The sequence below is a fragment of the Bactrocera dorsalis genome, chromosome 2 (assembly GCF_023373825.1).
Source record: "Bactrocera dorsalis isolate Fly_Bdor chromosome 2, ASM2337382v1, whole genome shotgun sequence".
Taxonomy (NCBI): domain Eukaryota; kingdom Metazoa; phylum Arthropoda; class Insecta; order Diptera; family Tephritidae; genus Bactrocera; species Bactrocera dorsalis.
The window spans coordinates 12980592-12993071 of NC_064304.1; the positions used below are offsets into that span (position 1 = coordinate 12980592).

At 34.1% G+C, this 12480-nt stretch overlaps 3 protein-coding genes and 1 non-coding gene across 12 annotated transcripts; 3 read left to right on the forward strand and 1 right to left on the reverse strand.

Moving 5' to 3' along the window:
* Nucleotides 1–619: 619 nt before the first annotated feature.
* On the reverse strand, nt 620–2071 carry LOC105230439 (uncharacterized). The gene is made up of 3 exons (XR_007421754.1): nt 1900–2071; nt 1413–1470; nt 620–1349 (listed from the first exon to the last, which is right to left on the reverse strand). It is a non-coding gene; the product is annotated as an uncharacterized LOC105230439 (transcript).
* A 533-nt stretch (nt 2072–2604) lies between these two features.
* Nucleotides 2605–7632, forward strand: LOC105230448 (uncharacterized). 9 transcript variants are annotated; one of them, XM_049448738.1, is made up of 5 exons: nt 5562–5580; nt 5653–5780; nt 5864–6134; nt 6201–6308; nt 6364–7632. In XM_049448738.1, exons 2-5 carry the CDS (start codon nt 5742–5744, stop codon nt 7023–7025), a joined length of 1080 nt encoding a protein of 359 aa, XP_049304695.1. In that variant the 5' UTR covers nt 5562–5580; nt 5653–5741; the 3' UTR covers nt 7026–7632. The 9 variants fall into 9 exon arrangements, with proteins under 9 accessions (XP_049304696.1, XP_049304698.1, XP_049304697.1 ...); XM_049448739.1 differs by lacking the exons at nt 5562–5580; nt 5653–5780 and adding an exon at nt 2605–2824; XM_049448741.1 differs by lacking the exons at nt 5562–5580; nt 5653–5780; nt 5864–6134; nt 6201–6308 and adding exons at nt 2606–2824; nt 2908–3148; nt 3218–3325.
* Nucleotides 7633–7737: 105 nt separating this feature from the next.
* Nucleotides 7738–9047, forward strand: LOC105230455 (uncharacterized). Its single transcript, XM_011211235.4, has 3 exons — nt 7738–8155; nt 8214–8424; nt 8487–9047. Exons 1-3 carry the CDS (start codon nt 7980–7982, stop codon nt 8613–8615), a joined length of 516 nt encoding a protein of 171 aa, XP_011209537.2. The 5' UTR covers nt 7738–7979; the 3' UTR covers nt 8616–9047.
* Nucleotides 9048–10359: 1312 nt separating this feature from the next.
* Nucleotides 10360–12173, forward strand: LOC105230481 (uncharacterized). Its single transcript, XM_019992097.3, has 4 exons — nt 10360–10695; nt 10748–10931; nt 11019–11226; nt 11911–12173. Exons 1-4 carry the CDS (start codon nt 10692–10694, stop codon nt 12076–12078), a joined length of 564 nt encoding a protein of 187 aa, XP_019847656.2. The 5' UTR covers nt 10360–10691; the 3' UTR covers nt 12079–12173.
* Nucleotides 12174–12480: the final 307 nt, after the last annotated feature.

Genomic DNA, 12480 nt, shown 5'->3' on the forward strand with positions numbered 1-12480 from the left:
CTGTCAAATTCACATTATGATTATATGGGAGATATTTTCTGGTGTTTCAACAACAACCAATTACGGAATTTATTTATTTAATAAACCATCGTATCATTTATAACTAATATTAAGAATAATTAAAATAAATTAAACCTTTGTCTCTATAGAAATTGGAGGGTAATAATCTCATTTGCATATGCTTTTTAGAAATGTGGAATATATGGACGTTTCTGTAGGTTTAACAATTTCTTTCGCCCTAGGAAGGTCATACATTTATGTGTACAGTGCATAGGGTGTTGCATATTTTCCGTGTTAATTAGAATAACATAGTACGTGATATTTGTTTATAATATTGGTATCTCATACCATTTACTCATAGGATGAATCGGAATTACAGCGAAAATGTGTGAATGTCATTCTGAGCCGATTGGTATTTTAGTCCCACGATGTAATGCTTAACGGCAGTTCCGTGGGCCAAATACAAGCAAAGACGACGGAGTTCAGGGTTTAGTACGTAGGCGTATTGTGTCGCAAGTCCAGCTTGGGCGTGCGGCCAATACGAATCGTGCATATCGTCCGGAAAAATGACGATATCTTTGAAGATTCCCCCTCCGAAAACAAAAAAAAAAAAAAAAAAATCAGTTTTGATGCTTACGAACTGTCGCAACACTTGTTTTACAAATTTACATAAAATAAAATACTACGATTTAATATGATCATTATAAAACTGACCTGCAGTAGATAATGCACTCAACTGAAGCAATGTTTTTTGTTTATATTATTTGCCGAAAATAACGGGAAAATTTCAATTCTCTTCATCAAATGTACACTTCTACACACCACGAGCCAGGCTCGTGATAATCATGTTAGGCACAGAAGTTGTACCACGAGCCAGGCTCGTGGAAATACGTCAAGGGATTAATATTAAATTTTTCTATATAAATATCATTAATATTAATAACAGCATAACATTTGCCATTTATACGTATGTATGTATATAACTCTTAATCAAAAAATTTCAGGAAGACGTTCTTATTAACTGGAGAAGTAATTGTTATTACAATGAACAGAATAAATATTGGGTAAACCACAGCATGGTATAAAATTATTGTATTTGTAAAAAAATCCTCACTTATAAAATAATTAAAATTGATATTAAGTAAAATATAACAAGGACAAATATTAAGAAAACAAAAAAGTTTTATTTCGGGTTCTTCAATGTATTTTCTGTCATAGAAATATCACAAAATAAATATATTGTAAATAAGCCATGGAGGTAATGGCACTTACGGAGACATGCCTGACGACGTTTATGTACTTACCTAGATTTTGACAATTTCTTGTTCATAAATTTAGGCGATGTAAACCTTGAAATTAAAAAAAAAATTATTTATATAAATTATTCCACTCAGAAAAATATAGCGTCTTACCTTCAAAATTGTATATTAATATAGCAGAATTTGGTAATCCCACGATATAACTGTAACCCTGAAATAAAATAAATATATTACAATGAGTAATCATTATTTAAAATAATGTTAAAAATCTATTAAAGACAAACATATCTGACTAGAATTACGCTTAAATTCCGTTTCATTTCGGCACCCCGATATTAATACACATGTAGCATATGGCGGAATGGCAAATTTGATTTTATGCATATTTTTATTTCAATTAAAGTAATAATCAATACAAATAGAATCCAGTAGCAACAAAATCATTTTAACACATTTTTACTAATATATCGTTCGTGCATTTCACCTCGTATTAAGTGTACGGCTTTGAAATAGTAAAATGGCATTATAATTAAGCCCAGTTACAGAACACGAACCAACACCAAATACAAATATTCCATTTTGCGATTAGCAACAACTTAATTTTTAGAAAGATATCATATTCATCATTAAAACCACTTACTGTTTCCCCGATATTTAAAAGCCACCTAATATTTCAGATTTTTTCGGGTAATATGTTGATTTAATGTATTTTAAACGTTTTTTATAAATATTTTATTTAATTATTTCTGGCACAGACAAACAGCAGCAGCTAATAAAAACTCACCACTCACCAAATGGTAGGGTTGCTTCAATTTCTCCAATGTGAAATGTAGATTAATCGTTGTAATCGATAATAATAACCGCATATATTGAAACCAAATTTTTAGTAACAATTTAAAACTATAAACAATCTTCTAATAGTTATTATATTATAAAAATTTATTAGTACTGCGACTTTCTGTTGAGATTTTTTAAGATTTAAAATTTACAGTTTAGAAAAGAACAAAACACCAAATTCAAAGTTCAGAAACTTAAGTCTTTAAGCAAAATGTTATTTTCGTTCATTGTTAAAGACCACTAAGCATTACTAAACGATTTTCTGAGTTATTTAATAATATCTGACACTGAATTTGAACAAAAAACTTAATTGATGACCATTAGTTACTACAAATTTATACTTTATTAGTTAGCTTATTAACTCGATTTGTATGTCAAAAAAGATTTTTTTGGCGTTATAACATAAATTTTATTTTTTAAATAAGAACCTTAAAATATTTCTAATGCGAATAGTTCATAAAATTTTGATAATTTTTGAGCTGCGACTATCGATATTTTCACTAGTGAATCTATTACAAAATTGGTGTGTGCTTGTCAAAACATCTTGTCGTTTGGAAAATTTGTAATTGCAAAATTTATGTTCCTTCGTTGCGCAGTTTGGAATGTATCGCAGTTATATTTACGATTTTTGCAAAAGAAATTCGAAAATTCTAAAGATAGTGTATTAATTCATCGCTAGCTAGTTAAAAATGTCATATCTTGGAAAAGGGTCAAACGCATTGCCTAATGTAAGTTTAGCTTCCATTATAAAAAGCGCCATCTCTGACATGAATTAATAGTAACGATTGTATCTTTCCTGCTTCCATTTTAGAGTAGCGACCATAATGAGCTAATCGAGGACACGAGTTTATTAATAGCATCCGTATACACTATGTTGGATCGGACTCAGCGCACGCCACAACAAACGACGTCATCTTTGGGGCGTAGGTCCCACAACAATAGCGATAGCAGTGAGCAACTTGAAAGGGCAAATTCTAATTCTAGCTCACCGAAATCGCCGAAAACACCACGTTTAAATTTACCCACTAGAACAACATTGTCCACACCATCAAGTGAATAAAAACTAATCTTCAGTTCTTTTTGTGAATTTGGTTAAGCCTTTTTTTATACAAATTTAGTAGATCAATTTTGTGAAATGTTGGAGCGCAATTTACGCACTGTGGCTTCGGATGAAGAACAACTCATTGGCAGACGTCTAGAATCAACGTCACCAACTATTCCACGTAATGGTAAAACCAACTAAACTAACAAGTTAAAACATAGTTAGATTTTATCGTATTTCAGCAATAGAGAGACCTCAACCGGTAAGAACAAATAGAGTGAGCGCGCCAACACCCGAGGAAGTAATCGATTTAACTGATTCAATGAATATGCCGGTACCAATTAGGCGGCCCAATCCATTTAAAGACGATGTAATAGTAGTGACACCAGATGATGGAGAAGTCGTTGATCATTGTACACCAAATTTTCGTCGAAATAATGGACGCTCAACAAAAACATCAACAACAAACATAGGATCAGCAAACAGAGCCAAAGTTAATCACTTGTCGCCTCGTGAACAAGCAGAGATTAGATCATTAATTAAGAAAAAAAGACGTTTACGAAGAAAGTGGCAACGCAGTAGAAATCCAATTGACAAAACTATTGCAAATAGAGCCACAAGAGAGCTAAGAGAAAAATTCACATACTTTGAAAATAAATCGACTTCTGATTATATTGAGAGTTTAAATTATAGAAATAATGAAGATCATAAGATTTGGAATGTTACAAAATATCTAAAAAGACCGAAAAAAAGAAATGTACCTATCAAAGACGGTAATAACGTTTTGGTGTAGATCAGACAAAAGCAAAGCAAATGCGTTCAGTAAATACCTTGAAGCAACGTTCACTGCTTTTGGTTGTAGTGGTAGCAACAATGATGCTGCAATATTAGAATTTCTTGATATACCCTGTCAACTATCTCTACCAATGAAACATATTACGCCCGCCGAAATACGTTCTGAAATCGAAAACCTGAACAACAAGAAATCTCCATGACTTGACAAAATTGATGCCAGAGTAGCTAAGTGCTTACCTAAAAAGTGCTTACCTATGATTCTTACACTTATCTATAATTCAATATTAAGGCTGAACCAATTCCCTACCCAGTGGAAGTGTTCAGAAATTGTGATGGTGCTCAAACCAGGTAAAGCCGAGAACGAAATCACTTCATATAGACCAATCAGTTTGTTGTCTTTATTCTCCAAAATATTTGAAAAAATATTTTTACGTAGAATATTGCCACTCCTAAAGGAGAATACGGTAATACCTGAACATCAATTTGGGTTTCGCCGTTATCACGGTACGCCCGAACAATGTCACCGTGTAGTTAACTACATTACTGACATTTTAGAGCGTAAGGAATACTGTTCAGCACCAGTTTTGGACATTCAGCAGGTATTTGATAAAGTTTGGCATCATGGTCAAAAAACATATTCTCCTCTCAGGTATGTATATCTAATTCTTAAGTCTTATTTAACTGGTAGGTCAATTTATGTAAAAACAAATGACGAAACGTCTGACATAAGATTCATAAATGCTGGATAGGTAGTGTGCTTGGTCCTGTACTTTACACCATTTTTACCTCTGACATACCTGAAACTGAAAATGAATCATTTGCTACATATGTATGCATGCACTTGTATAAACGGTTAACATGGAAACAGCACATACAAGCTAAAAATAAGCAATTAAAAATAAAAATAAAATAACTGTATTGCTTTTATATAAAACCATACTAAAACCTATCTGGACCTACGGTGTGCAGCTTTGGGGCACTGCTAATAATTCAAATATTGAAATTTTACAAAAGATTTCAGTCAAAAACCCTTAGGCGGCCCTTGGTTTATAACAAATAAAGCCATTCAAAGATTAAAAGATTTAGTACGGCATATTTACACAGAATCAGTTATCATGACAATCCTTTGGCAATCATGTTATTAGATGACAGCAATGAAATTACAAGACTTAAAAGACAACATATTTTAGATCTTCCTTTTAGGAATTAAGTATGTACTAAATATTTAATAACACATGTATGTATATTACTGCGGTATTAAGTATTTGTATTAAGTTTGTTAATATAAGCACTAGAAATAAGAACATTTGATATGAATATTGTATATTATTATTGATATCACTGGATATTAATGATATACATAAGTCAGATTATGATTTTGTTATCTCATTTGCTTATTATTTTTAAAATAGACTGCAAATAAAACATACTTAAAAAAATAGTTACTACAAAGTTATACTTTATAAGTTAGATTATTAATTCGATTTTCGATTTATATGTCAAAAAAGTTTTTTTAGCGTTATAACATAAATTTTATTTTTTAAATAAAAACCTTAAAAAATTCCTGATGCGAATAGTTCATAAAATTTTATTCATTTTTGAGCTGCGACTATCGATATTTTCAGTTGTGAATCTATTACAAAATTGGTGTGTGCTTGTCAAAACATCTTGTCGTTTGGAAAATTTGTAATTGCAAAATTTATGTTCCTTCGTTTTCAGTTTGGAATATATCGCTGTTATATTTACGAGTTTTGCAAAAGAAATTCGAAAATTCTAAAGAAAGTGTATTAATTCATCGCTAGCTAAAAATGTCATACCTTGGTAAAGGATCTAACGTATTGCCTAATGTAAGTTTAGCTTCCATTATAAAAAGCGCCATCTCTGACATGAATTAATAGTAACGGTTGTATCTTACCTGCTTCCATTTTAGAGTAGCGACCTTAATGAGCTAATCGAGGACACGAGTTTATTAATAGCATCCGTATACACTATGTTGGATCGGACTCAACGCACGCCACAAGGAACGGCGTCATCACTGGGGCGTAGGTCCCACAACAACAGCGATAGCAGTGGACAACTTGAAAGGCCAAATTCTAATTCTAGCTCACCGAAATCGCCGAAAACACCACGTTTAAATTTACCCGCTAGAACAACATTGTCCACACCATCAAGTAGAGAAATCGAACGGGAAGTCAGTCGAAGTAAATAAAAACTAATCTTCAGTTCTTTTTGTGAATTTGTTAAAGTTTTTTTTTATACAAATTTAGTAGATCAATTTTGTGAGATGTTGGAGCGCAATTTACGCACTGTGGCTTCGGAGCAAGAACAACTCATTGGCAGACGTCTCGAATCAACGTCATCTACTCCACGTAATGGTAAACCTAACTAAACTAACAATTTAAAACATAGTTAAATTTTATCGTATTTCAGCAATAGAGAGACCTCAATCGGTAAGAACAAATAGAGTGCGCGCTCCAACACCCGAGGAAGTAATCGATTTAAGTGATTCAATGAATATGCCGGTACCAATTCCGCGGCCCTATCCATTTAACGACGATGTAATAGTGGTGACACCAGATGATGAAGTCGTTGATCTTTGTACACCAAATTTCCGACGAAATAATGGACGCTCAAGAAATAGACGAACCACCAATAACTCGGAGAATAATTCCAGAAACGACAATGCAACACGATCACGTTTGACCGCATCACGTCGCTTGACCTCTGCAAGCGGTCATAGAGCCTCATCACGTCGTTCACTAACTTCGAACGAAGGCAGTTCGTCGGTTAGCTCCACCTCCGCAACAACATCAACAACAAACATAGGAACAGCAAGCAAAGACAAAGTTAATGACTGGTCACCTGGTGCACAAGCTGCAAATTGCGATGCTGGTGTGGTGAGCGAAAGTGGCCGTGTACCTTTTATGTGTGCTGTTTGCATGGAGAGTTGTGTCAATAATCAACCCACATCAACCAAGTGTGGTCATGTTTTCTGCGCCAACTGCATACGTCAAGCCTTACGTTTGACACGCAAGTGTCCCATGTGTAATACCAAGCTCAGTCCCAGCATGCTATTCCGTATATATATTTAAGTCATAATCGAAGCCAATTGTTTCGCACTTTAATCGGCGCTTATGAGCTCCAACTCCTTACAAATTATTATTAAATCTTAAAACAGAAAACGGTAAATCATAATCATTCAAATGTTGCTCGCTTTTTATAGAAATTTCATATATTATTTTAATCATGTAACGATAATAGTAAAATCTAAGTTAGATCGTATGTAACTTTTTCAACACTTTTATATAATATTTGCATTCAAACTCACCTACTAACATCTTTATAAATAAAAAAAAAATGTGCTTTATCTGAAAAAGTATGATGCGATTTTTTATCGTATTGAAAACAAGTAGTTCAATCATATGATTAGCCATGCCGCTGTGAAAAATTTATTTGCAGTTAGTTTTTTGTGCAAATATTTCAATTTTAATTTTTTTTTGTTTTGAAACAACATATTGGATAAATTTCGTAGGTCTGTGAGGAACTCGTAAATGTGTTGAGATGTATTCTTTAAAATTTAGTTTGACGGGCCTACGAAAATTTATTGGGTTAAAATTTATTCACATTTCAAATTTAAGTGGACTTAAGCAAATAAAAAATGTAAAAGAATTAAGATCAATAAAAGTCTTTTTCATTCTTTTGTTGTGTTTCATTTCGGGTGATGCATTGTAAACTGTCAAGCCTTTGACAAGTTTACAAAATGTGAACACACACTTCTATGAATAAATTTGAAGAACAATATTTTTATACTTTTTGTAAAATCAGTTTTTTATATAATTTTTTATAAAATCAGTTTTTATCTATTTTTGTAAAATCACCTTTTTATATATTTTTTGTACAATACATATTTTTAATTTAGTATTAATAACTTATGTTAACAATCATGTAACGTCTACAAAATTAATTAAGTACTACGCGAAATTCCAAATAAAATTAGTGCAACTAAGATAAAGGGAAAAAGTGCAGGCGCCAATGCCTTGAATGCCATGAAGCGTTCGCCGCAAAATCGTACCCAGGCGAAACCCTTAATTTCGCGCCGATCCGCTTCGATCTTCGATGCCCTGAATCCCAGTTTGACTAACCTGGAATCGTTAGCATTGCAGAAAGCGTGGCGAATTCTTGAACCAAAACTGCGATCACTCTCCACCGATATACTTATGGAGTAAGTGCAGCCGGTATTTGTACTCAATATTTACTGCCATTATGCACTGCCTTAACAGCCTCTATTCGGAGCATTACGAGATTATGGAAAAGTTTCGTGATGACAGCGGCAAATTATGTAACTATGAATTGATAAATTACGCAACTTGGCTGCTACGGCTTTACGGCTCGATTATAAATAACAGAGTAGATCCAATTAAAACGAAGAAATTATTGGAGCCTTTGATAGAGAAGCTGAAGAAGTATTCCATGGATGTGGATTGCGTAAAGGTGTGTTCCATTTTATGTTTTAATAATAATTTTATTAATTTATGTTTGTTTAATTGTTGCAGCTCCAATTGGATGGTATTAAAAATTTTCTATTTGCTGAACTACGGAATGCCTTATCGCCCACATCGATCGAGGCCTTCAATAAGCTCCACAATACTATTATCAGATATGTTCATATAAAACTTAATTAACATAATATACAGTATAAAAAGTTTAGGCACACCGTAAAAACGGTATTTCCCACATCAGATGCTGCAATGCATCCCCAAACCATTATGCGACCGCCGCCATGTTTCACAGTCTTAATTATGTATATTATTTTCCTGGGGAGCTCTATGTTTCGTTCCAGAAATAATTGGCTTACGTCGTGGAACTGGCTCATAATAGCAAGCTTGGTGTAAAGTGTTACGTACAATCTTCGGATTCTGAGTCACTGCAGCTATTACAGCTCGTTCCTGAGGTGGTGTGAATTTTTTGGGCGTCCAGATCTGTTCTCACGCTCTAAATTTCCGGCGTTGATGTAGTGTTTTATAATATTTAGCGCACGTGAATAAGGTCTCTGTACAATATTACCAAATTCATGATAAGATTTTTGCTCCACGTTAAAAATAGTTATGTGATTAACTGAGTAGGGGAAAAATTAAAAAATAAATCGTATATTTCCTAAAAACTTAATTTACTCATAATTTCACAAATAATGAAATATTTCTTTGCATGATATATTTCTTAGTACGATATGATATGTTACGTAGATATGTAAGCTAAAAATACGAACTGCGGCGAAAATTGAACAACAAACAAAATAATTATGAGTAACAAGCCGCAGACCTTTATTCATGAGCGTTTAGCCATTTTTTACATGCATTTCGCGTTTCTTATGAAATAACCGAGTATTGCTTTGCTTAGTATGATATACATATGTATGTATGTATATGTACATACATATGTATGCATGTAAGCTAAAAATACGAACTGCGTCAAAAAGTTGGTTAAAAAAATTTTGAATACACTTTTCTTACCGTTGAGTCCAATATTCGATGACTCGTTCGTGCATTTCAACTGATAACTGGTGAAATTGTTCCAAGGCCTGAATCGATGCAGGATTGCCCGCAATTGATCAGTCAAAAAAGTGAAATTACAGGGTTTGTCCAGAGAGTAATAAGACTGAGCCGATTAAAAAATACATTCTCCGGAATGGCATTGAGAGCTGAGGTGCATGCTACTTGGATCCCCTCTGCTAACGTGTGCCACTCGGAAGATTGCCCCTTTGTCTCGGGATTATACTCAAAGATCAATGACTCATCACCCGTGATTACGTTGTTCAAAAATTGGGGATCACTTTCACATATGTTCAAATTTTCTTGGCATACTTCCATTCGCCGCAATCTCTGGTCGTCAGTGAGCATTTTTGGGACCATCTTCGCGCACACCTCGCAAATGTTCAAGTGCTCCGTCACAATGTAATAAACCACAGATTTTGATAAATTTAACAGTTAGGCAATTAAACGAATACTTAGTTGACGGTCTGAGCTCAAAACTTTGCGCACGCGAGACAATGTGTCGGTGTTTGTCGAAGTCGCAGGTCTCCTAGCACGGTATTTATCAGCAACCTCTTCCCGGCCCTCCAAAAGGCCTGATGCCACCGAAAAAAGTACCTCTACTTGGATCACTCATTAAAAGGCCAGCTAATGACGAGCTGAGTCGATTTAGCCATCTCCGTCTGTCTGTCTGTCCGACTCAGATTTTTAAGGTATCGATCTCAAATTTTACTCATATCTTTCTTCTTTCATTTCTGCCCAGAAGCTGTTCATTTGTTGGTATCGCCGATATCGGAAACTATAGTTGCCGTGAGAATCTGAATTAAGTTCTTTTATGGAAAATTTTGCAAACCAAGTTCTTCTTTGGGAACCTTATTTTTTGACAAGGTATTTTCCCGAAATTTCGCTTAATTATTATCCACAAAAAGAACACCAAATCCTCCGATGAGGTCCAATCGATTAAAATCAAATTATTGTAAGGAAAACTTATTTAGTTGTGAAGGGTATTATGGCTTCGTCGCAACCGAAGTTAACGTCCTTTCTTGTTTGCAGGTATATGTTTTCAAAATACTGCATGATCATGTCAGTTAAAGACAACTTCTTTTAATTTCAGTTACCGGGATTTTCATAATAAATCAAAAATAAAAAAAATATTTATTTTTAAGTTTTGTGCGCTGACACAACAATATCATACTTAAAATATACATTTGCATGAAAGAATACTAAAATATGGGTAAACTCAAGAACAATTAGCTTTAGCGTCAGTCTAATCCACATACCTTTAGGTTCTTATATTGAAACAACGGAGAATAAAACACCGCCCGTGTTTCCCAGAGCCTTGGAACCGTACGAAATAAGACCCGTGGCCGATGAGTTGGGGCTGACAAGTACAGAGAGAAAATCACTGCAAAATGGTTGGACTATAATTAAACAAAAGCAACGCCGAGCAGCGCTTAATATCTATGTGAAGTATGTACATATGCCTTAAAACTAGGACTAGAAGAATAAAATTAATGAATATGCATTTTGTAAGCGCCTGTCTTGCTGGTTTTTCAGTTTCTTCACCGAATATGAGGATCTTTATGAAATATTTCGCTTTAACGGCGTTTTGGACATTGAGTTCGCCAGTCAACATCAAAAGGATGTGCTCGCCGTTTTCCAAATGATCATTGAGCAATTGGATAATTCACGCTTCGTCAAGACTATGGTGAAAGAGCTAGCGCTCAGACATAGAGCTGCTTCTGTCAGCGGCACAATGTGGCAGGTGAGTGCGGGTGATGTTAAGTTAGTTTTGTGTGCTGAGTGGATTGAAGCTCAAAATGCTATGAAGAGGTGGTAAATTTAAGTTTTTGGGCTGACTAATTGCTGCAGACAGCTGGTTATAGCGATTGGAATACTCGATGGTTATGTATGCAGATTCTTGTTTGGGGTAAGGTTCAAGATTATTCTATGATAAGTGGAGCCACATATTTATGCCCTGGATAGGATATGTTAAGTTGGTCATGAAGTTTGTAATGTACAGTGGGAGATATCGGAGGGCATGTTGTTGTTATTGTAGCGTCAGAAAACATACCTGAAGTAATTTCGAGGCATGGGCACTTCCGGTCCGTTCGGGTTACTTAAACCTGACTGTCGTGGAAACGCATAGGAGACCATATAAAGTACGAGCCGGTTGTCTGTCTAAATATATACTCGAATATCTCAATTTTTGAGTTAACGAACGCAAATTTTGCTCGCATCCTTTTTTCTCTAAGAAGCTGTTGGAAACGTCGAAATCATCTCCCTCTAGCATATATAAACTGATCGATCAAAAGCAAGATAAAGATCGTTTTTTGTATAAAATATTATGCTTTCTAGAGTTTAAAGCCCATTTTGATATTTTATTTTATTTTTATTATTATTTATTTTTTATTTCTTTTTTCTTGTACTCACCTTCTTTTTTTCCCAGCTGTATACAAACGAAGTAAAAAATTACTTTTTGAAGACCCTGAATGATGCCCTTTCGCCAACATTTGTTCACGCCCTAGATACATTAATGAATTATATCTGCGATTTTAATGAATTCAATGAGTCCAGGGATGACCAGAGTCAACAGCAAGAACTTGACAAGGAATGATTGATAAAATTAAAATTTGAGATGTAAACTCATGTATATTTGTAAGTGTGTAAATGTATTTGTAAGACTTTTTTTTTCAATAAAGACACTTTTATAAAGAGACTGCTTTATATTTTTTAAAATATTTTTTCGGCTGTGGAATATTTTGCCGAAAAAAAGTCAAAATTGATAAACAGCTTTGCACTTAATCTCGATATATTTGAATATTTGCAACTAAGAAAAAATCACTATGAACTAAGTAATACATTATTAAATTTGAAATACCCACTGGAAAGTTTAAAACGGCTGGTAGCAACTGCAAAGCCTATTTCTAACACATATGTTACGTATACGCCCTGGTAGCCACATTGTGAGTGTGCGAAATAAAATCAAGCAACTGAGCAAGCCACAAAATCGGTATTT

Excerpts from the sequence above, each read along its gene's own strand:
- LOC105230448 (XM_049448739.1), top strand. The coding sequence starts at position 2,786 with ATGTCATATCTTGGAAAAGGGTCAAACGCATTGCCTAAT. Across the intron at positions 2,825-5,863 it reads GGTCAAACGCATTGCCTAAT|AGTAGCGACCTTAATGAGCT; the intron begins GTAAGTTTAGCT and ends CTTCCATTTTAG. Across the intron at positions 6,135-6,200 it reads CGAACGGGAAGTCAGTCGAA|TAGATCAATTTTGTGAGATG; the intron begins GTAAATAAAAAC and ends ATACAAATTTAG.
- LOC105230455 (XM_011211235.4), top strand. The coding sequence starts at position 7,980 with ATGAAGCGTTCGCCGCAAAATCGTACCCAGGCGAAACCCTTAATTTCG. Across the intron at positions 8,156-8,213 it reads TCCACCGATATACTTATGGA|CCTCTATTCGGAGCATTACG; the intron begins GTAAGTGCAGCC and ends CTGCCTTAACAG. Across the intron at positions 8,425-8,486 it reads TGGATGTGGATTGCGTAAAG|CTCCAATTGGATGGTATTAA; the intron begins GTGTGTTCCATT and ends TAATTGTTGCAG.
- LOC105230481 (XM_019992097.3), top strand. Across the intron at positions 10,932-11,018 it reads GCGCTTAATATCTATGTGAA|TTTCTTCACCGAATATGAGG; the intron begins GTATGTACATAT and ends CTGGTTTTTCAG. Across the intron at positions 11,227-11,910 it reads TCAGCGGCACAATGTGGCAG|CTGTATACAAACGAAGTAAA; the intron begins GTGAGTGCGGGT and ends TTTTTTTCCCAG.